Source organism: Mustela erminea, chromosome 17 (genome assembly GCF_009829155.1).
Source record: "Mustela erminea isolate mMusErm1 chromosome 17, mMusErm1.Pri, whole genome shotgun sequence".
Taxonomy (NCBI): Eukaryota; Metazoa; Chordata; class Mammalia; order Carnivora; family Mustelidae; genus Mustela; species Mustela erminea.
Genome location: NC_045630.1, coordinates 66,969,330 through 66,990,456, shown reverse-complemented (window position 1 = coordinate 66,990,456; position 21,127 = coordinate 66,969,330). Strand labels below are relative to the sequence as shown.

General features: G+C 46.6%; 1 protein-coding gene and 2 long non-coding RNA genes across 6 annotated transcripts; 2 read left to right on the top strand and 1 right to left on the bottom strand.

The window, feature by feature from the left end:
* Window positions 1-528: 528 nt before the first annotated feature.
* LOC116575745 lies at window positions 529-1,883 on the top strand. Its single transcript, XR_004279932.1, has 2 exons — window positions 529-868; window positions 1,029-1,883. It is a non-coding gene; the product is annotated as an uncharacterized LOC116575745 (long non-coding RNA).
* On the bottom strand, window positions 1,385-10,031 carry LOC116575744. Of its 3 annotated transcripts, none has more exons than XR_004279929.1 (5): window positions 9,367-10,031; window positions 8,366-8,545; window positions 2,863-2,997; window positions 1,711-1,843; window positions 1,385-1,646 (listed from the first exon to the last, which is right to left on the bottom strand). It is a non-coding gene; the product is annotated as an uncharacterized LOC116575744 (long non-coding RNA). The 3 variants fall into 3 exon arrangements; XR_004279931.1 differs by having other exon boundaries at window positions 9,505-10,031; XR_004279930.1 differs by lacking the exons at window positions 8,366-8,545; window positions 9,367-10,031 and adding an exon at window positions 3,266-3,833.
* Window positions 10,032-10,092: 61 nt separating this feature from the next.
* On the top strand, window positions 10,093-20,870 carry MNDA (myeloid cell nuclear differentiation antigen). Of its 2 annotated transcripts, XM_032317182.1 has the most exons (8): window positions 10,093-10,201; window positions 10,311-10,444; window positions 14,342-14,626; window positions 15,725-15,861; window positions 16,304-16,471; window positions 17,411-17,833; window positions 19,217-19,405; window positions 20,638-20,870. In XM_032317182.1, exons 3-8 carry the CDS (start codon window positions 14,362-14,364, stop codon window positions 20,770-20,772), a joined length of 1,317 nt encoding a protein of 438 aa, XP_032173073.1. In that variant the 5' UTR covers window positions 10,093-10,201; window positions 10,311-10,444; window positions 14,342-14,361; the 3' UTR covers window positions 20,773-20,870. The 2 variants fall into 2 exon arrangements, with proteins under 2 accessions (XP_032173073.1, XP_032173072.1); XM_032317181.1 differs by lacking the exon at window positions 10,093-10,201 and having other exon boundaries at window positions 10,212-10,444.
* The last annotated feature ends 257 nt before the right edge of the window (window positions 20,871-21,127 follow it).

The following is a 21,127-nucleotide window of genomic DNA, read 5'->3' as shown; positions in this document are numbered from 1 at the left end:
TGTTTAAACCAAAACAGTGTCCCAGAAGGCCCACCCCGATTCTAGAAGATCCCGTTGGGCACTAGCAAAAAGAGAAGCTTTTACCAAGCTCTCCTGCCACAGCTGGTCCGTGGACAGGAGCCTAGGGGAACGTAGCTAGGGGGCACACCGTTCCCATGTGATATGCTGAGCCTCATTCAAGGGCCTATAGGTTTCTAATGACCGACATGTAAGTGAGCCGTAAAAGAAAATTCTAATGTTCAAACTCACTTCAGCCACTGATATATTTTTTTAAGATGTTATTTATTTATTTGACAGAGATCACAAGCAGGCAGAGAGGCAGGCAGAGAGAGAGGAGGAAGCAGGCTCCCTGCTGAGCAAAGAGCCCAACGTGGGGCTCGATCCCAGGACCCTGGGACCATGACCCAAGCCAAAGGCAGAGGCCTTAACCCCCTGAGCCACCCAGGTGCCCCAGCCACTGATACTTTTAAGTCAAAAAAAGCAAAGAGGGATTACTTAACTTTCGTTTCTCTTGTGCAAGATTACTATTTACAGACAGGAAACCAGTCTCTCGGGCTGCTGAATAGAAACCTACAAGTTTGAGAGGTGGGGCCTCAAAATTGCTCCCTAAATACATAACTCTTTCCCCCTTAATGTTAGCACAGTGTGAGATGGATGTCAATGACCACCTCTTTGAGGGACTCTAACCACTGATATTTTTCCTTGTTATGTTTCAGAAAACGTCATCTGCTCTGCCCTTCATGAGATTGTAACCTCATAAAGTAGCCTTGGCAGAGCTTTTCTGTTTTGTTTTGTTTTGTTTTCCCATTCAGACAAGACGGTGATGCCTGCATATCCGAGGATCCGAGTGGAGGACGTAGCCGGGGAGGTGAGACCATTGCGAATCTCTCTAGGAAAGCCCCAGGGTACCCAGTGGGCAACTACACCATCACCGTGGAGAATGAATTATGGGATTGTCTGAGAGGAAAAGGGATGTATCAGCCGTGTTTGGAAAAGTCAAAACTGATTCTAGTCCTTCCCCTCTCTAGATGGCAAACAGACATCTTTCATTCTGCGACCCTGGGGCCTAACCAACGGGAAATGCGTTTGGACTCTTGGAAATGTAACATTAATTGTCACACATCTGCTGGCATAAGTGGGCATTTAGAGGAAAGCTTTGTTTTTGTCCCCTGGGGGTTGAGAAGGAAATCTGGTGACTGCTGTTGGGCCTGGCTAAAAGACAAGACAGTAGCGTGGGAAAATCATCATGAGCTAATATCCAGGAATCATGATTCAATGCCGTATTGTGTGCATTAATACTAAGGGGCTAGCCCAATTTTAGAGTGCCCCTCAGGAGACAACCTCTCACTTCCACAAACACAGTTGCACCAAAATGTAGCTTCTTTACTTTTTCTCGAGTCTGTTTAATTTTGTTTTGAGTCTCATTCTACAACAAGGGACAGAGGCATTCTCAACCCTTTTTGGATGGTTCCTACTTTACTGCGTCACAGACAACTTGCACTGGTGCCAAGGGGTAAGGAAGAGTTTTAAATACATGACCTAGCTTGGGGATACATGTTGACTTTGTGTGGCCTGGCACGTGGTGAACATTTTGTTACTATTCCATGTGTGCTTGCGAAGAGTTTACCAGCCTGGGATTCCACATCCTGTAAATTCAGATAAAGGTTCTTAAGCTTGTGACTTGTGTTGATCGAATCTAAGCCTTTTCACCTTGTTCTTTGAGCAGTGGAGAGACGGTGAAACCACCCCTTCTGAGGGGGAGTGTGTCCATTTCTCATTGTCATTCTCTCGATTTCAGCGGTGTATTTTACAGAGAGCTTGCCCATCTGTGCAAGTATATATACTACGTGTGCACATGTGAAAATAAAGAAAAATTTACTGTATGGTTCCGTATTGAGTAAAATGATAACAAATTATATACATTTTTATTATTATATAAATACATAATTAAACTTTTGTTTTCTTGGGGATTGAATATTTCATCAATATGTAGTGAATTCCATCCGTACTGACATTTTTTTTCCCTAAAACTTTATTATAAGCTACACTACTAAACTGGCTTTCTTCAAGTTAAGCTTTGAATAATATAACTTTTTCTAAGTTTTTGTTAAGCAACTTAACGCTTTATGTGGATTTGGTCGAGGACATATAGGTGGATGTATTTTTAATCCAAATTGAAAACACTTGTCTCTGAGCTGGGGAATTTGGTCTGTTTATGCACCTATTCTGTGAATATGTTTTAATTTGATTCTCCCATCTCTGTTCATTTCAGTTTGCTTTCTTTTTCTCCCTTCTTACCAAGTTTCTTTTAACAATTTTTTATGTCTCTTCTCCTAAAGACAAATGCCTTAAGCAAACTCTCATAGCCTCTGGCTCCTAACCTCCTGTTACTATGTGATAGACTTTCTGTTTTCTTCTCTGTGGTTCTGCCTGGGGTGTATTTTTGCAAGACTGCCGGTGCAGGCCCATGTTCACTTACTTCCCTCCGGGCCCCAAGCGCTTCTTAGACTTACTCGGTTCTATTGAATAGCTGTTGCCAAAGGGTTGTCCGTGTGGGTCTTTGCACTGCCCACTTGCAATTAATTAATTGCAAATTAATTGCAAATTAATCCGAGATTAATTTTCATTGTGGAAAAACGCATCTCACATAAAATTCACCATCTTCACCACTGTTGAGTCTACTGCTCAGTAGTGTGGAGGGCATTGACAGGGTTGTGTGACCACTTCCAGACCACTTTGCACCTTGCAAAACGGAAACTCTGTCCCTGACAAGCAGCAAGGTCCCCAGTCTCCCTCCCGCAGCTCCCAGCAAACACCAGAAACACTGCTTTCTGTCTCTGTGAATGGGAATGCTCTTCGTACCTCATACAACCGCAATCATACAGTATTTGTCTTTTTGTGACTGTCATACTTCACTGAGCATAATGTCCTCAAAGTTTATCCAGGTTGATCAGGTGCCAGAATTTCCCTTCTTTCTTTTTTTTTTTTTCCTTTCTCCTATAAATGATCACATTTATGTATTTATTTATTTTCATTCAAGTATCATAGTATACAGTGGTACAGCAGTTTCAGATGTACAAGAAAAAGGAGACTCTTAGATATAAAGAGCAAAGTGGTGGTTGTCAGAGGGGAGGTGGGAAGGGAATGGGGGAGGTTGGGGGTGGGATGGGGAATGCACTGACCGTAATGAGAATTTCCTTCCTTTTTAAGGTGGAATTATTGATATTCCATTGCATTACACACCGCGCTTTATTAACCCACTCACCCGTTCACGGACACTTCCGTTGCTCCAATGTCTGGGTTCCTGCGAAGGCTGCTGTGATATCCAAGGTCTGTCGCTGTTCCTTTCGGATTCTGCTCTCACTTCTTTGTGGCTCTGAGCCTAGCATTGGAATTCCTGGATTGCAATGATTCTATTTCTAATTTCTATGAGGCTTCATATTCTCTGCATAATGGCTGCCTTGTTTTACATGTCCAGCCACAGTGCACAAGGGTTGTGACTTGTCTGAATCCTGATGGTTCTTGCTGTTTTCTGTTTGGGAGCAGCGGTCCTGGCGGGCCTGCTGTGGTAGCTCACTGTGTTTACTTTCATTTCCATAAGGACTACTCAATGAGTATCAAGTATTAGGGCCCATTTTCTCCTATGATCATTGTCCATTTGTATAGCGTTTTTGAAAAAAAGTCTATTCAAATTCTTTGCCCATTTTTAAACCAGGTCAGTCATCTTGTTAGGGTATGGAGTTGACCACCCTCAGTTAGACAGAGAACACTCTCGACAATGCAAGTCACACAGCGAGGTTTATTTCCAGCTCGCTGGGGTCCAAGTATCCGCCCAGCGCAGCAGGTTTCAACAAGGACCCCGAGCACTCCAAGCCAAGGGTTTATATAGCATTTTCAAGGCACTTCTTCATAGCTACATACATATCTTGTGCCCCACTTTGACAGTTTAACTTTGTTTAACCTTTTGCCACCCCAGCGTCACCCTGGCGCCATCCTGGTGGTTAAGTGAGATTTAGGTTTAGAAGAAATTTAACTTTATTTACATTTCTTTCTGCCTCAGCCTCCTTCAGTTTTATGGTGGGGAGGGCAACCTTAGGCCTTGCGGAACTGAGCCATCTGTCTCTAGAAATTGGACCATTCAAGAGATGGCCCTTTTTGTTGTAAATCACCAGGACATTTGCAAACCAAGGGAGACTCCTATCTAGCAGGATTGTGACCTCTGCAAGTGAACTATTTGTTTTTCTTCAACATTTGGTCCCTGTGGTGGTATATGATTAACTTGTTTCTTAGGTTTTAGCTACTTTCTCTTATCTCAAGTTATGGGCACCCTGTGGGCTGGTTAGGGAAGCTCAGTAAAATGGCTTCCCGGCTCTCAGGGTGGCCATTCTGATGCTAACCCAGTCTTACAGTGCAAGGTGCCAGCTTTGCTTTGCCAAGATGGCTGTGCTTATGTCAGGGCCAGACCCCAGGTGGGTACAGCCTTGTTTTTCTTGGCCTCCACACCTGGAGCTGGTTTCCAGGACTTGTTTTTAAGTCCCCTGGGGGAAGGGGAGCAGGAACAGTCTAAGGGTTAAACAACAAAGTTATTGTTTAACCTCAGTGGAAGCCTCTGGCTAAAATAAAAATATAAAATAGGTCCTTACAATCTGTGTTTCACTGATTAGTAGTGGTGTTTCTGCATTAATTCCTCACAGGCAGATACACAATTCACAAACAGTTTCTGTCTTTCCAAAGGAAAAGGTTTCCTTTTCACTCTGTTGCTCTCGTAGTTTGATGCACTCAAGTTTCTCATTTTGATGGGCTCCAAGTCACCTGTCTCTTCTGTTCCCGGTACACTGTGTACACCACAGCCTATCTGAAGATCAGTGAATCCTGGGCCCTGGAGAAAGTTTTATTCAGTTTCCTCCCCCCGCAAAAAATAACTCCTTTCTGCACTTATGCTCTCTGAAGGGGAGCATCTGTGTCACTGGTTTCTCTGGAAGAAGCACGATCGCTGTTTTATACAGAGAGGCCAATATTTTGAAGATGCTTCCCCATCTCCAGCTGCCGAGAAACACTGAGTTCCATCCCCAGATCTGCCCATTCAAAGATGGGCAGTTGAACTAAATAGACATTTTTCCAAGGGAGACATATTAATAACCAACAGGTACATGAGAAAATGCTCAACATCAGTCATCAGGGAATGCAAACCAAAACTACAATGAGCTGTCCCCTCATGCCTGTTAGAATGGCCATTATCAAAGATACGAGAGATAATCATGCTGGCAAAGTTGTAGAAAAGGGAACCTTCGTGCACTGTCAGTGGAAATGCAAACTGGTGTAGCCATGGTCAGAAACAGGATAGAGGTTCCTCAAAAAACTGAAAATGGAACTACTATATGACCCAGCAATCCGACTTCTGGGTATATATCCAAAGGGGACTACAGGATATCAAAGAGATATACGTCACCTCCATGTTTATTGGAGCATTATTCACAATAGGTAAAATATGGAAACAACGTACATGTCCATCAGTGGTGTATGGATAAAGAAAATGCGATGTCTATGCACAGTAGAATATTAGTCAGCCATGAAGAAGGAAATCTTGCTATCTGTGACCACATGGATGGATGGATTTAGAAAGCATTAAGCTAAGCGAAATAATTCAGACAAAGGAAGACAAATACTGGATGATCTCACTTCTATGTAAAATCCAAAAAAAAAAAAAAAAAAAGAAAGCTGAACTCACTGAAAGAGTAGAGTGTAGCTTACCAGGAGCTGGGTAGGTGCAGAGAAATGAGGAGATATTGGTCAAAATCTCAAACTGGCAGGTATAAACTGAGCGGGTTCTGGGGGTGTGATACACAGCATCATGATTGCAGTCAACAACGCAGATCACATATTTGAGAGAGCAAACCTCGAATATTCTCAGCACAAGCGAGGATGGCAATTAAGTGATATGAAGGAGGTATTAGCTAAGGCTCAGATCAATCCTTTTGCAACATGTAAGTGTATCAAATCAACACACATGCCTTAAAGGTACACAGCGTTATGTGTCTGTGACATGTCAATAAAGCTGAAAAGCAGTCGAGGCACAAGACAGCTGAAGTGGAGACCGAAACTCTTGTCATCCAGCTTGACACCCGAGAGCCTGAATCCCGGGAAGAAGGCCCAAGCGCCAGAGCAGGGGCTGTTATGAAACACACCCCAAGAAAAGCCAGACCAATCCCTGACATGAGTCTGAGTTTGAGTCATGACAAATAAGCAGGAACAGGAAAACAGCGTGGGAGTTACACAAATCCACTTTAACTAAGGCTAAGCCAAGCTCTGACATGAGTCAGAGAAAGCAGGTTAGAGACAGGACAAAAAGAGAAGCTTGAGAATTACCTTGGCCAATTTATCAGAAATTTATAGCCACTCACAAAATGCATCTAATTAAAGCTTCCAATTAGAAAGCAAAACTTAATAGCATTAATACAGTATAAGATAAATCAACAATCATGGATACTTAAAAACTCTGACACAGTAACTGATAGAACAAGAAGAAAAACACCTTTCTGCTCACCAAAGTAAGACATAGGCAGGGACTTAAAGTGAGTCTCAGCAAAACTCACCTCTGAAATCTTAGAGCATATTTCATGACCGCAACAAGACTAAATTAGAAATCAATATTACAATATCTAGAACATTTTCAACTTGCTTGAGATCATGTAGCACATTTCATAATGAGCCATTACTTAATGCCAAAGATGATTGGGGATGATAAAACCACATCCCTTAAGACCTAGGGAGCCAGGCAAAAGTAGTGCTAAGAGAAAAAAACATTACTTTTCAAATGTTTTAATTTAAAAGAAGAGAGTACTAATCGATAGAAATTGACGTTTTCCAACATTAGGGGGAAAAAGGAGCAAAGCAAATGATAAGTAGTATATAGAAGTAACAAAGCTAGAAACAGAAGTCGATGCACAAATCTGATTTTGTATATTGTGAAACAGGTAAACAGACAAAACAAAGGAGTAAACCAGCAAACAAACAGTAAAATAGACACAAAACACAACGAAAATTAATACAGCCAAGTGTTGGTTCTTACGAGATACTAATTCCTGTGCCGGATAACTTGGTAAACATGTAAATAGCTTGGTTGGCTCAGGAAGAGGTTTTGTTCGGGCCCTGAAGTACCAGAGGTGGGGAGTTGCGATTGGACGGTGCTCGGCCCGATGCCCGCCACCCGCCCTCCGGTTTTCTTCTCTGAAACTCCAGCTCGCTAGACCTTCATCTGGAGCCCGAGGTCTAAGACGGAATTTAAGGACCTGCCTGTTATTTCTCGGTGCGGATACCCTCTCCCTGCTCTAGCTCCTCCGCATAGGAGACCTCTCTGTCGGCAACACAGACAAAGGGCATCAACCTGGTGGTGACTCTCGCCTGAGGATTTTAAGGGGTCCTCTCGGTCAGCACTTGGGAAGAGGACTTGAGATGACAGGCGGTCACGCACATTTCCCAGACATTCCCGCCCCCAATATTAAGAGTTCTTCCATCTCCCAGTGGGCTGGTATCATTACAACAAGGAAGCCTTGCAAATTCGGGAACACTGATCTTTCACTGGGTTGAGGGCCTGACATGTCAACGTGTATTTCTAGAATGACCCAAGTCACCAACTGCTGGACCACTGACTAGGAGTCAGGGCAAAGGTGCATCTGTTTTTCACTCTTTGGTTTGACTTTTATCCTTCTAAGTGCACCGATGTGATGAGGGAGCAGAGAGCAAGCGGAGGACAGAGCACTAGCTACACCCCGCGACCACCCAGCCCCACCCTTGGACATGTGTGACATGTCCCCACCCTTGGACATGTGTGCCATTCCTCAGACACTCCCAGCTGCCCTAAAGCTCAGGGAAGGGGGGAAACTGATTAACTAATGGAGATCACAGTCTAGCAAGACAGGAGGCTCCCTCCGTCTTCCTGATGTCTTACTGATTTACACATCAATAGGCTAAGTTTCAGAGACCCTTAACTCGATTTCCTAGAGCCCTAACATCACCCTCCCTTCCACGAGTGATGTGGGAAACTGAGGCAGAAGGAAATGTAAACAAAGTTAAATTTCTTCCTGACCTGTAAAGGACTAGAGACGGGAGAGGATAGAAGGCTTCCACTGGGAAACTCCCAACCATCCCCACGTGATTGCTTTGCTAGACGGGAAAACTGCTTTAGCTTGCCAACAGCCAGGCCTCAAGTATCCTGAGGGTCTTGAACATTTCAAAGTCCTTTTGGACGCCTCCCTTTTTCCTTACCTCCCCCAACTCCCTAGTATATAATCCACCATTCCTCACAACCCCAGGGCAGGGCTCTTTCTGCCCAGGGGTCCGGTCCCTGTGCTTTAATAAAAATCACCTTTTTGTTCCAAAGATGTCTCAAGAATCCTTTGCTGGCTGCGGCTTCCAGAGCTTACGAAGATTGTAAACCTACATCATAAGGATGTAGGAGTCTTGTTCTGCCTTCCCTTTGGGCCAGTAGCCTGTGTGTTTTCACTGGAGAAACAATGGAGGGCATCACCCCCACGGAAGTTAGTTTCTAGTACAGGGAAAAGAAAACATCCTGAATTATGGATATTCCTGTCCTCCGACTCCTGGCCTCTGGTTTGGGGCCCTCTGACCTCCCCAGCATCCCTCCACTCCTCACGTTAATGATGAGGGAGCAGGAGGCCGGCTGAAGACAAAGCAAAGGCTGGCACCTGGCACCCCCTCCCCACCTGCTGCCCTCCCCTCGGTAATACATGTGACATACCTCAGGCACCCCTGACTGCCCTAAAAGAAAAACAAAGAGTTAACTTGCTGAGAGCACAGTCCTGCCAGACCTGAGTCTCCCTTGGCTTACAAATGTCCTAGAAATCTACAAAGAAGTTACCTTATCAATAGCACAATTTCCAGAGGCAAATAACTCAGTTCCTCAAGCCCTAATGTCATCCTCCCCACCATAAACAAAACTGAAGGAGGCTGAAGTAGAAGGGAATGTAAATACAGTTAAATCTCTTCTAAACCTAAATCTCACTAACAAAGACGCTTGATAGCAGGATTGTGACAGCCCACCAGGAATCTCCCAAGGATCTGGATGTTAATGGCCTGCCAAAAGACAATAACCATCAAGCTGGAGGCCGGTATCCCTGCACCTTGTAGGGCCTCTTTAGCATATGAAAGCTCCATTGAAGCCTCCCTTCCCCTCACCTTCCCCCAACCACAAGGTACAGAACCTGCCATCTCTCACTATCCAGGGCAGCAGCTCTTCCCCCCCACGGGTCCTTCCCCGAGCTTTAATAAACCACCATCTTGCACCAAAGATGTCTCAAGAATTCTTTCTTGGTCATCGGCTCCGGACCTCAGCCCACCGAACCTCACCTAGGTTCTAGAACTTCATCATTAAGAGCACCCAGTGCGCCCACGGACGCAGAACCTAAGTCTGTCATCAAGAGTCCTGACAACACGCCAACGATATTCTGGGCACCAGCCAGACGCCCCTGATTTCGCCTGGCTCACTCCTGCACATTCAAAGGTTTCCAAACCCAGACGGCACACTCCTCCTTCGCAAACTTGGTTCCCATTAACTCAATCAGTTTTCTTCTCCCTTCACGTGCCCTGGTCTCTGGGACCCCTTTTCGTTTCCCGGCCCCTTCCTCCTTGGAAGTCAGACGGTAGGTCACCACCGCACCGGGTGCTGACGGCTCCTCTTATCCGACGTCTCAGGATGACAACTCTCCAAACGGTATCCGTTGTCAGATACAGAAAAAAACACTGTAGACAACAGTCTTTACTGAGCCCTCAACTCTTCTAGAAGCTTCTAGCCCTGCGAAATATCAAAGCAGTTGTTGCTGCGATATGAGCCTGTTAGTCACTCTTGTTTACCCACGAAAAATCCCCCACGATCTCCTCCTGCCCCGGTTGCTATGTGAGCGGAGAGGAAGTTGGGGTTGGTGACTCACTCTTCCTTCACGGTCTCAGTCTCACTGAACGGGCTCTGGTGTCTTCTGACCCACACCGAAGCCTGCCTGTTAAAAAAGTTTTAATGTTGCGATTCCTTTCAGATATTTGTAAAAAAAAAAAAATACAATAAAATAAAACAAGTGATAATTTACCTCAGATGAGGACGTTGTTGAGAAAGCCGCCCAGCCCCTCTGACAGGGCCACATGGGGCTGAAGGCCTGGCTGGGAGGAGTCTCAGACTCCGCTTCGTTTCGTAATCTGCCTCGGGGGGCCGAGCTCCGGGGAGGCAGCCGAGGCGGGCTCCTCTGTGACGCTCCCCACTGCCATTTTCTCATCCCAGAAATTATTTTCTCAGCTTTCAGGAGTTTGCAGCACCCTCAAGTTCAGATTCTGAGAGCTTGGCCGATTTATCTTCTTCCTCAAACCAAATAAATAGTGACTGCTACATCTCTGAGGAAGATCTCGGGATCCGGAATACAGGAGAATCCTCAGTGAGGTGAGTCCGGTCAGGCTTTGTGTAGAGGACCTGTGGGTCGTCCCTCCAGCTCGGGATCACCCGAGGCCAGCGAGTGTTTGAAACTTGGGGGAGCGGGGAGGGACCGGCATCAACTGTATTCTGCAAAGTGAAAATCTCAGAGCCTTCATCCTAATCCTCCCACTACCTGGGACAGTAGGTATCTCGGGCTGTTGCGGATTTTAGAATCCGTCCTGCGGGTGTTCGCAGCGCGCGCTGACGTGGAGAAGCGGGCTTTGGCTTTCTTGCCTGGAGGGGGCCCAGGGAACTTGCTGGCTATGGTGGGCGCTGGGGTAGGGCACATGGGTGTGGTATGAAAAAAGTATTAGGCAATGCTATGAAGCAAGAAAACACGCCTGGACACAAACTATATTCTGTGCTATTATCCCAGTTTCACAAAAGAGAAGGCACACACACACACACACACACACACACACACAGCGCAGAACGTTTCTCAAGTTCACAGCATGCTCACTCAAGCGCATGGCGCCCTAGCGTGTGCTGTGGGTCTGCTCTTCCAGGGGTGGCGGACAGGCTCCCGGGGCTCCTCCGAGCCAGAGGCAAATGGTCAAGTTTGTGGAAATGGTGGAGTTTGTGGAAAACAGGTGGTTGGAGACAAATCTGTAGCCACATTTCGGAAGATCCTTTGGTCGTTCTGTAGGGCTCAGTACACAGACATTTCATGTACATTGGAGACAAATGTAACATCTTAAATACAAGTTTCGGAATTTCCTAAGTGTTAGATCAGCTTTTTATTTAAGCTGAGCAGTGTTGGTCAACTTTTCTAAGTATTTTCTGATTTTTTCTTGCTTTGTTCAGTCACTAACATATGCTAGAATCAAACTAGGATCAAGATTTTGTCCATTTCTTCCTTGTAGTTCTCTCAATTGTTAACACGTGTATATGGATATATAGGGAGAAATATGCTCTATGACACTATTTATAATATGAATGATAGAAGCTCATAATAAAAAATATATATTATGACTGTTGGACCAATACGTAATTAAAACTGCTGTGTCTTTCTGAAAGGTAGAGCCTTTTTCGTGCCCTAAAACTCCGGTTCTGGTTGAAATCTTCGTCGTAAGGTCTGTTGAAGGCTGTACTGACAGATTGATTGCTGTCTTGAATGTTTCCACCTACAGCTTCTAGCAGCAACTTTTAAATAAACTTTTAGTTAGTTTTTGTCCATGACACATATGTAGATTTTTTTAAACCAGTTTAGACATGTTGCCTTTTAGTGGTCTTATCACTTGATGTGCATCAGGTGAATTGCTGTGTGTTGACTAACTTGTAACACGCATCTATACTGTTCATCCTGTGCTTGCTTCTTCTTCGCAATACTTTAAAATTTGTATCTTCGACCTCGCCTAACAGGCCATAGCGGTGTGGGCACACATCCTCTTTCTTCCTATCTACCCCACCATGCTGATCTACTTCCTGTTTTGTTTCTCTTCCGTTGGGGCCTTATTTATTTTTAAAATATTGGAAGAGTCTACCAAGGTCTCGTTCTCTCTTTTTAGTTGGTAGCTTTTTTTTTTTTTTTTTTTTTCCCCTGACCTCATGTATTTTCTTGGGGGAACACTTTCCAAAACACTGCTTGCTTGGCGTCTTCTTGTTCCAAGTCTTCTATCTATTGTGTGGGTCAGTATCACAGATTCATCTTGTGTTGCATTTCAGTGCCATTGGACCCAGACACAGAATTCTGGTTTCAAAATTATTTTTTCTTCACTGTATGTTGGCAACACCTCTCTGAAACATCTGGGTTCACATATGTTTTGAAATTTGGAATTTGAGTGACCTAGGAAGGGCGTCTGGGGCCCATACCACATCTCATGGATTTTGTAGTAAGACCTGAGTCCTGGCTCTCAGCCGGGGACAGGCGCCGCCAGTTGTAGGGCAATGCTGCGGGGAAACAAGGACAAAAAGAAATGTAGATACGATTAAATGTGCTTGTAGCCTGCAGCCCGTTGAGCAGGACTTGAGGCCAGCAGAGGATAACCTTCCTCCAGGAAGCTCCTAGCTGTCTGGGTTTTTGTTTTTGCTTTTGTTTTTGTTTTTGTTTTGTTTTCTTTTGTTTAAGCTCCTTGCTGTCTTCAGTGGTAATGCTTTGCCAGAGGGAAAAACAACCTTAGTTTGGCAGAAGCTAAGCCTTCACTAGCCTGTGCCTCTTCTTTAGCATATGAAAGCCCTTTTCGAACTTCCCTCATCTTTACTTCCCACAAACCCACAGTCCGCCTTCAGTCACCCCTCAACCCCAGTGCAGCAGCAGCTCTTTCTGCCTATGAGTCCTCCTGGCCCCATGCTTTAATAAAACTGCCTTTTTGCACCAAAGATGTCTCAAAAATTCTTTCTTGGCCCTCGGCTGCAGGCCCCAACAATGCCGCCCAAAACCACATCAGCCGGACATGTGAGCACCTGCTTTAAGGTGGAATTTTTTAAAAAGGGAAAAAAAAATCTACATAGTCTCCTGAGATCTCGCATCAGATATTTTTCTAACAAATTTTGTCATCAAATCGGCATGTACCCACACAACTTTTTGTCTACACAATTTTGAGAAATTTCAAAAGTGTGGATTTAGAATTTGGGTGAAATACTGTATGTAGGTACTCCATGCCAGTTTGCTGTTGAAAATGTGATTCCGAAACTTTGTAAATGATCCACTCTTTTTCTCTGCATGTCAAATATTTCTTGCTATTTTGGATATTTTTCAGTTTCTCTACATTATGTCCTGATGAGGGTTTTTCCTGTCCTTCCCTATTTGGCTCTCTGCGGGTCATTTCCTCAAGGATGTTCATGTTATTTTAATGCCAAGAAGTATATCTCATTATTTCTTTAAATATTTTCTCCTTTTCATTTTATATTTTATTCTTTTAACAAGTAACAGCATGTGGGTGTGGACACTTTGACCTTGTACCCTGAGAGGTCCCACATGCGTTTTCTATCTTCTATTTCTGAATCCATTCTGTCTTCTTGTGGGACAGGCTTCAGTCTCATCGTACATACAGGTCGCTCACTCACATCCGAGTCTGTCTGTTGAGGTATATGGTCGCATGATTATGATCTAGAAGCTAAGTCTTCTGAACTCCTAAGTCTAAGCTGTTAACAATCAGAGCCATGTGTTGAGGGAAGATATGAGAGAAAAAAATAATGACAACGGCATTTTTCACACGTAGTGATTTTCATAAGCTGAGTTAGATTCCGAGTTTAGGGCACGATGTAAAAATATCCAGCATAAGAATACAATTGGATTCAGGCTGAACATGTCTGCACATGCACATAAGTTGGCAGAATTTGAAGTTGCATTATACTAGTTTCGTGAAGACCATATATTTTCTCTAGATTTTCAGGAAAAAAAAGAAGAAACCAAGAAAAGGTAAGAGTACATTTCATGCAGACAGCTTGACAATGAAAACGCCATGCAAATTTCTTGAGCTTAAATATGAAAAATGGGAGAGAGGTCAGGAAGACACAGTATTCAAGGCCTCCAACCCGGGCTAAAGATCAAGGCGTACTTCCCAAAGAAAACAGAGAACTACTGAAGGATTTCAAGATGGCTAGAAGTGTAGGGTATGGAGAGATAACTGAGTAGACAAAGTAGCCCGAAAGGAAGAAATTCAAGCAACTCTTACGTAATTCTGGCCAATCAGGGCTGTGATTCTGCACGAGAGAGCCGGGGGCCAGGGCACAGAAAACATGGAGAACATGGCCCGAGCCTCAGGGAGAGAGGATGTGAGAAGGGATGGAAATTAAGTTCCTCTTTGTCACACACACTCAAGGACAACACCTTGGCATGGGTGCCTCCCTCACACAGACACAACCGGACTTTTAAACCATCCGGATGAAGGTATAACACCGTGCGGTATTTTTCTCTTTCAGGCTCAGCCACACCCGGAGAGATGGGGAGTGACTACAAGAGGATTATTCTGCTGAAGGGACTGGAGGCCATCAACGAGTACCAGTTCAGCATCGTCAAGTCCCTGCTGGCCCACGATCTGGGACTCACCGCCAACATGCAAGAAGAGTATAATAAGGTCAAGATTGCTGACCTGATGGAAAAGAAGTTCCCAGGACCTGCCTGCGTGGACAAGCTAATAGACCTATTCAAGGACATGCCACCACTTAAGGACATTGTTAAGCAACTCAGAAATGAGAAGATGAAAGGTAATAAGGAAGACCCCACACCGGACTGCTCCCCCCGGTCCCCCTTCCCCAAATTGAGTAGAAGAGTACTTGGTTGGGGCTGGCATACCCTTTCCTAGGGCATGACTCAGCGGCTGGGACCACACAGGACGCAGGGACCAACATGCTGACAGCCCTGGGTGTCCCCTTTCCTGGGATCTGCCCTGGAGGGTGTGTTAGGACAAGAATGAAAGATAGACGGAGTGCATGAGAGCTCGAGGCTTCCCGTGCCTTGGAAATGTTAGCAAATCACAAAATAATCACTAATTTTAAAATAATTACATTCGACCAATGAATGTGCCTTTTTTTTTTTTTTAATATTTTTATTTATTTATTTGACAGAGATCACAAGTAGGCAGAGCGGCAGGCAGAGAGAGAAGGGGGAAGCAGGCTCCCTGCCAAGCAGAGAGCTAATGTGGGGCTCGATCCCAGGACCCTGAGATCGTGATCTGGGCCAAAGGCAGAGGTTTTAACCCACTGAGCCACCCAGGTGCCCCTGAATGTGCCTCTTCTACTAACACTGTTGGCCACGTGATCATCTCCCCTCTGGTAACAAGGGTGCAGTGTTCTTAACATAAAACCTACTTCTCAAAGAGATGGACTACTTGCCTCTGGTAGGCAACACAGTGAAACAAAATTAAAAAAAAAAAAATCCAAAGGCCGAAGTCACCATTTTGTCACCTCTCCAACCTGTACCTTATGTCCTTTCATTGGTTTCTGCTCTTGTAATAGATCCTTTGAAGAACAGGACCAAGCAGTGAGTGTGTGAAGACCTTGGATTTTTAAGGAAATGATGGGAGAACAGGCCTGGGAACGGGTGGGCTGGAGGCACCTGGGAAGCCGGGGGACGGGGAGGACGTGCTCAGCGCATGGGGAGCGAGTTCGGAGTTCGGAAGCCACCACGGAGCAGGACACAGTCCCCGGCCTGCGGTGTGGCCGTCGGTGCCCCAGGGCCAGGCTGGCCCCGGCAGGGCAGGCGCACACTCCAGGGTACCTCGATCCCAAGCGGGAGCCGAGAGGACTTGGCTTTGAAACTGCCTCCGCTCCGGGTTCAGCGTGTCCTCCTTGTTTTTGTATCAGTTGCAAAGAAAACGAAAACAGAAGAAACTCCCAAGAAGAAGAAGCAGCAGCAGGGAGGAGCGGGCGCCGCGCCAGCCGCCGCCACCGCGAGCAGCAGCGCTCTGATGCGCGGGACCCAGGAGGCGACCGCGTCCCAGGTAAGCGGGAGGAGGACCAGGGGCTTCCGGGCCCAGGCGGGGGCTCTGCCACAGGCCTCCCCAGTTTGCTAGCAGCGCCGATTTGCCCAGTGGAGGCCTTGTGGGCCACGTGCTTAGCGCCTCGTGCCCGGCCAAGGGAGGCACATAAATGTGATGGCATCGCCTCCTATGTGCAGATGTTCTGGAGTCTGGAGCTCTCCCCGTCCCGACTCGGGGGCGGCCGCAGGAGCGACCCGTCTGCATCCGTGAGCATCGCCCTCCCGGGCTGTCCGCTCTGCCCGCCCTCACCCGCGGCCTGTCTCTCTAGGTGACAGCCGGGGACGCCTGGCGTTTCTCCGGACACCACGCTCCCTGGGAGAAGCATCTGCAGCAAAGTAACGAAACTGTGTTGTGCTTCTTTTAATCCTGAAAACCGCTAACAGGAGCATTAAACTACTTTCAGAAAAGAAAAACTGCCGCCAAAGGGACGGCCGCGAGCAAAAAGAACAAGGTGGCCCCGCCGCAGACTGGGCGGGCCTGCGGTCTGGGAGGCAGCACGTCCGCAGCGGCCGCCTGTCTTCCACAGCCCCAGGCCTCCGCGTCCGCTCCGTTCTTCCCAGCGCTTCCCCAGGTACCGCTCCCCGCTTATCCTTGCAAGTCTTCCCGCACCCGGGAGCCGCCGCCGCGGCCGCCGCAGCCATCCCAGCTCGCTTGGGCCAAGGGGCTCCCCTTGCTGTGGGTCGATGGGTCACAGGAGGAGAAGCCACAGCCGCAGAAAGGACGATGGCGGTCGCCGCGGGGCCTACCCCGGGCCAGACCAGTCTACGGACGTCGCGGCTGTGGGGGTGAATGGTTGGGCTCCATGTGCCACGAACCCAAGACCCAGCCTTGCCCACCGTACTCACGGCCAGACAGGTGGTTTCCTCGCCAGCTCCTCATGCAGACCAGGACACAGGGAGCAAGGGGACCCAGGACTGCTGTGGACTCGTGGCTCCAGCCCATATCCCCCCCCGGAGCCAAGGAGAACGGGGAACTGGGAGCCCCTAACAGCCCTGTTTCTCGAGCGGGGATGACATGAGCTGGACCCTCAGCAGGGCCCCAGATACACCGAGAACCCCAAATCTCCATGGCTTCTGTGGGCGTCAGTTCCCCCCTCCAGGGCCGTCCCTGTTGACTGTTCTTCACACTTCGTTTTCTTGAGTCGTTGAACACTAAATGGGTGGGGGATAGATTAGAATAAAATACTTGAATCTTCCTTCTGGGCGAGGCTCTGGTCGTCCCCGATTCCATGAGGATCAGGCTTTCATTCAGAAAGATTCTGTCGAAATGCAGGTGTTCGGGCTCCTGGGCTGCTGTCTGCTACCTCGTACATCTGCTAGAGAAGCCACCGGCTTGTCAGCTTTTCCTTTCTGTCAGGCAGTTCCCTTCTAGCTTGGCTCCAGCTCCAAATACCTTTGAGGGTCGCTGCGGTCCCCCGGCTACCATGAAGGCTTTGCATGTGAGAAAGTGACCTGCTTGGAATTCCCTGCCCAGACATGTAAGTCTGTTTCCCTGTTTCTCTCCAACACAGAGCCAGACGGTGAAGGCCCCACATCAGGCTGCTCCGAGAGGACGTGTCCTTCAGCAGGGCCCCCTGACGGTCCTGGTACTGAAAGCAACGGAGCCATTCGAATACGAGTCCCCGGAAGAGGGCAAAAACAGAATGTTTCATGCTACGGTGGCCACTCCCACTCAGTTTTTCCATGTGAAGGTTTTGAACAGCAGCCTGAAGGAGAAATTCACAAAAGAGAATATCATTACTATATTAGATTACTATGAGTGCAGAGGAATTCTGGAGATCAACAAAACCTCATCCGTGTACGAGGCGAACCCTTTCCAGTTGATCGTGGTCCCAAACAGCATCATCAAAAGAGCAAGTGAAACCCCCAAGATCGATAATCTTTATAAGCAAGCATCAGGAACATTTGTGTATGGATTATTTCTGCTGCATGAGGTAATCCCTTAAAATGGGTTTTTTTCTCTCCATCCGTACCTGAAATTGAGTGTTTTCGCTGGCCAGGTTCTGCCCATGGACCCGGGGATGGAGCCTGGCTCCGGCCTGTGACCCGACTGCAGATAGGAGGTCGAGTGTGCCACATGGCAGGACCGAGGAGCCTGCTCGTCTGCTAACCGAGATACCTTCATGCAAATTCTTTGAAAAGGAGTCCCTAGAAACCTTGTCATTTCACCAGTAGTAATTATTTTCACCCTCCATGAGCAAGGACAGCACAGGGTATAAATCATAATTATCGCTGAGCTCCTCCATGACTGTATAAATCTTTTTTTTTTCTTTTTCTTTTTACTTTGAATAACAGACTGCCCTAACCAAGATTAATTCTGGCTGTAACACACATTCAGAGCGATAAATATTATTGGCTTCTATTCTCCTGAACGGGGATACTTTCAACATGTAGGCAGATAATATAATCATTCAAGGCTGTGCCCCCTAGCCTGTTTATTATAATGCATTATTTATAAAGAGTTGAAGACGAAGCGTTCATATTGCATGATATTTGGAAGACGTGGCAATCTAATTCCATTATTTCCCCAAAAGGCGGAGGGACGGCTAGAGAGTTTTACTGGTATGGCATGTCCATGAGGACTAGTTGGTGTGATGCATTCAATAATCCCCAGAATTTACAAACTGTCCCGAGCTCCCCCTGGTATCCCAGAGGATCTCATACGATCTTACATGCTTCATGATCCTAAATGCCTCTCTTCCGAGATGGCCCCTTAGTTTACTCCCATTCCTTTCTTACACTGTCTTTAAGAGACCATAGAAATGCATTTAGAGAATTGAGAAGTTATAACTTAAGAAAGTGAGAAGCCATAGACGGTGAACTGTAGGATCCTGGTCAGTGGAGATAAGATTTGGAGAAGAGTGGGTACAGGAAGAAGGTTCAAAAAGAGAGTGAGGTACTGGAAACTTACTTGTTATATCAGTTTCTTATAACCGACCGAACGAATAGTCATGGTCGTGTCGGTTCCTTTCTGCCTAAGGACAGGAACTAAAGGAGCCCGCCAGAGTTCAGCTCCTCTGATTCCAGTTACCTTAAGCAATCAACGCTTCCCTTGTGGCGAAGCAGCAGAAAATAGGAAGACACCTCATTGTTCTAGAATTGCAGAAAGAAACTAGCTAGAATGAGAAAGGGGAAGAACAGACGAAAGCAGGATAATCAAAGGCAAGTTCTCTGAGAAGCCCTTGCCGCAGCGTGTGTGCGTCGCGTCTGTGATTGCTTCCTCAGGTCCAGCATTTCCTGGGCCACCAGGTGCCGCCTCGTCCACGTGGAAGTCACTACTATAACCTCAGACTCTGAACACTGCATTTCTGTTACAGAAAAAAGTGAATCGGAAGACGACAGTGTACGAGATCCAGGATAACACAGGAACGATGGAGGTCGTGGGGACCGAGAGGTGGCACGACATCAAGTGTGAGAGAGGAGACAAGCTTCGACTCTTCTGCTTCCAGCTGAAGACGATTGATCAGAAGCTGAAACTCACGTGTGGGACTCACAGCTTCATCCAGGTGGGATCCGGACAGAGGAATGTTAGTTTGCCAAAAGAGGCAAATAATTTTGTTCAGGTTTTCAGGGCACCAGGTTCCTGTTTTCAGACATGTAGGGTCCAGCAGTTGCGGAGGAGAACACAGCCGTACCTTGCATTCATTTTAAGTGGAGGATTTTTAAAAGGCTGCGAGGAAATGACATTCGCATAGATTTCAAAAAGATAGGACACTTAGGCTAAACAAGGAAATATTTGAAGACGTTAGGAAGGCAGGGAGGCAACTTCTCATAATGGTTGAGAGCAGAGCTTTGAACAGGATGGACGTGATTAGCGTCCTGGCTTCAGGAGTCACCACTTGCCCGACGCTGGAGAAGGAGCTTGGGGTCCTCTGCAAGGGTCACAGTTTCTGCGTCATAGGGTTGATGTAAGACCGTACATGGTTAGGGGAGACCATACACATGATCTGACTGTGCAACACAAAAATGGAAATCCGTCTGCACTAGGTAGTTTTCCCCAGCAAAGTAGGCACTGGAAAGAGTTCTAGGCAAAGGCCATGATGGACACATATCTTCCAAACTGAGAGACAACACAGTTTCCATACAACAGAAATGCCATGCATGATGTGGAGACGGTGGCAAGATGAGGCCGGGGGGTGAGAACGGGTCAGGAAGCAGATGGGGTCTTTCTTTTTTGAGAAATAAACGGAAATGGAACATTCATTGTGAAAGTAAGTAACCACTTGAAAAATTTCATGCAGAAGAATGCCTGATGACTTTGACATTGTAGCACAAAGTACTCTAGTAACTCTCTGGAGAGAGCATTAGGGAGAGGCCGGGTTTGGCGGCAGGGACAGCAAGCAGCAGCAGCACTTTCCAGTTGAAGGATAATTCTTAAAGTCATGGGTGCGACTTATTGCACAAGAGAAATAATACTATAATAAGTGTATATTCATATGAATAAGAAACCGCCTGGCTGAGGGCTTACTGTGTGCTGAGACAGTGACGAAGACACAGCCGTACTAACCGTTTCATTGATAGAGACCCTGACAGATGTCATTATCATTGAAAGGAAGGCGACAGCCCTCCTTGGTACAGTGCAGGATGCAGGAGAGAGAGAGAAGGAGCCTCCAAGGGGATGGGGGCATTGACGGAGCCATTGACGGAGCCGGAGACCCAGTGCCTGTGGGAGGAAGAGCTGCGCACCTTTGCAGCAGCCCCTAGGGTCTCACCGTGTCTTTCTCCTCTCTCCTCTAAGGTCGTCAAGGCTAAGAAAAGCAAGAAGGATCCAGTCAACTTTGATGTCAAGGTGGAATTTGATATGATGAACTCGCCTCTGGATCAGTTCATGGGTTTTAGCAGTGGTCTGGTCAAGACTGAGGATTTCTATTAAAGAGAGATGCAGGAGGAGTAGCCCAGCACATTAAGGGCTTTTTTTATCTGCGTTGTAGATTATATTTCTTTATTTCATAAAATTTACTTATATTTTTCTGTATTTTCTAAGAATATTACATTTTGTATCTAACACAGTTATAGTGTAAAAAAAAATAAAACTTCCTTTTACAAAGGGCATCGTCTGCCGAAGTCTCTCTAAACCAGCAGTGAGCTGTGTGACGGTGGTGGATCTGTGTGCTGTGAGCCACCGGGGGTAGCGGGGTGGCTCTGGACCTCACCAACATGGGGTCTGCGTGCAGACTGTGGCTTCCAGAGGGCAAGGCCCTCACTGGGGTCACCTCAGGTGGCGCAGG

Excerpts from the sequence above, each read along its gene's own strand:
- MNDA (XM_032317182.1), top strand. The coding sequence starts at position 14,362 with ATGGGGAGTGACTACAAGAGGATTATTCTGCTGAAGGGACTGGAGGCC. Across the intron at positions 14,627-15,724 it reads CAGAAATGAGAAGATGAAAG|TTGCAAAGAAAACGAAAACA; the intron begins GTAATAAGGAAG and ends TTTTTGTATCAG. Across the intron at positions 16,472-17,410 it reads TCTTCCCAGCGCTTCCCCAG|AGCCAGACGGTGAAGGCCCC; the intron begins GTACCGCTCCCC and ends TCTCCAACACAG.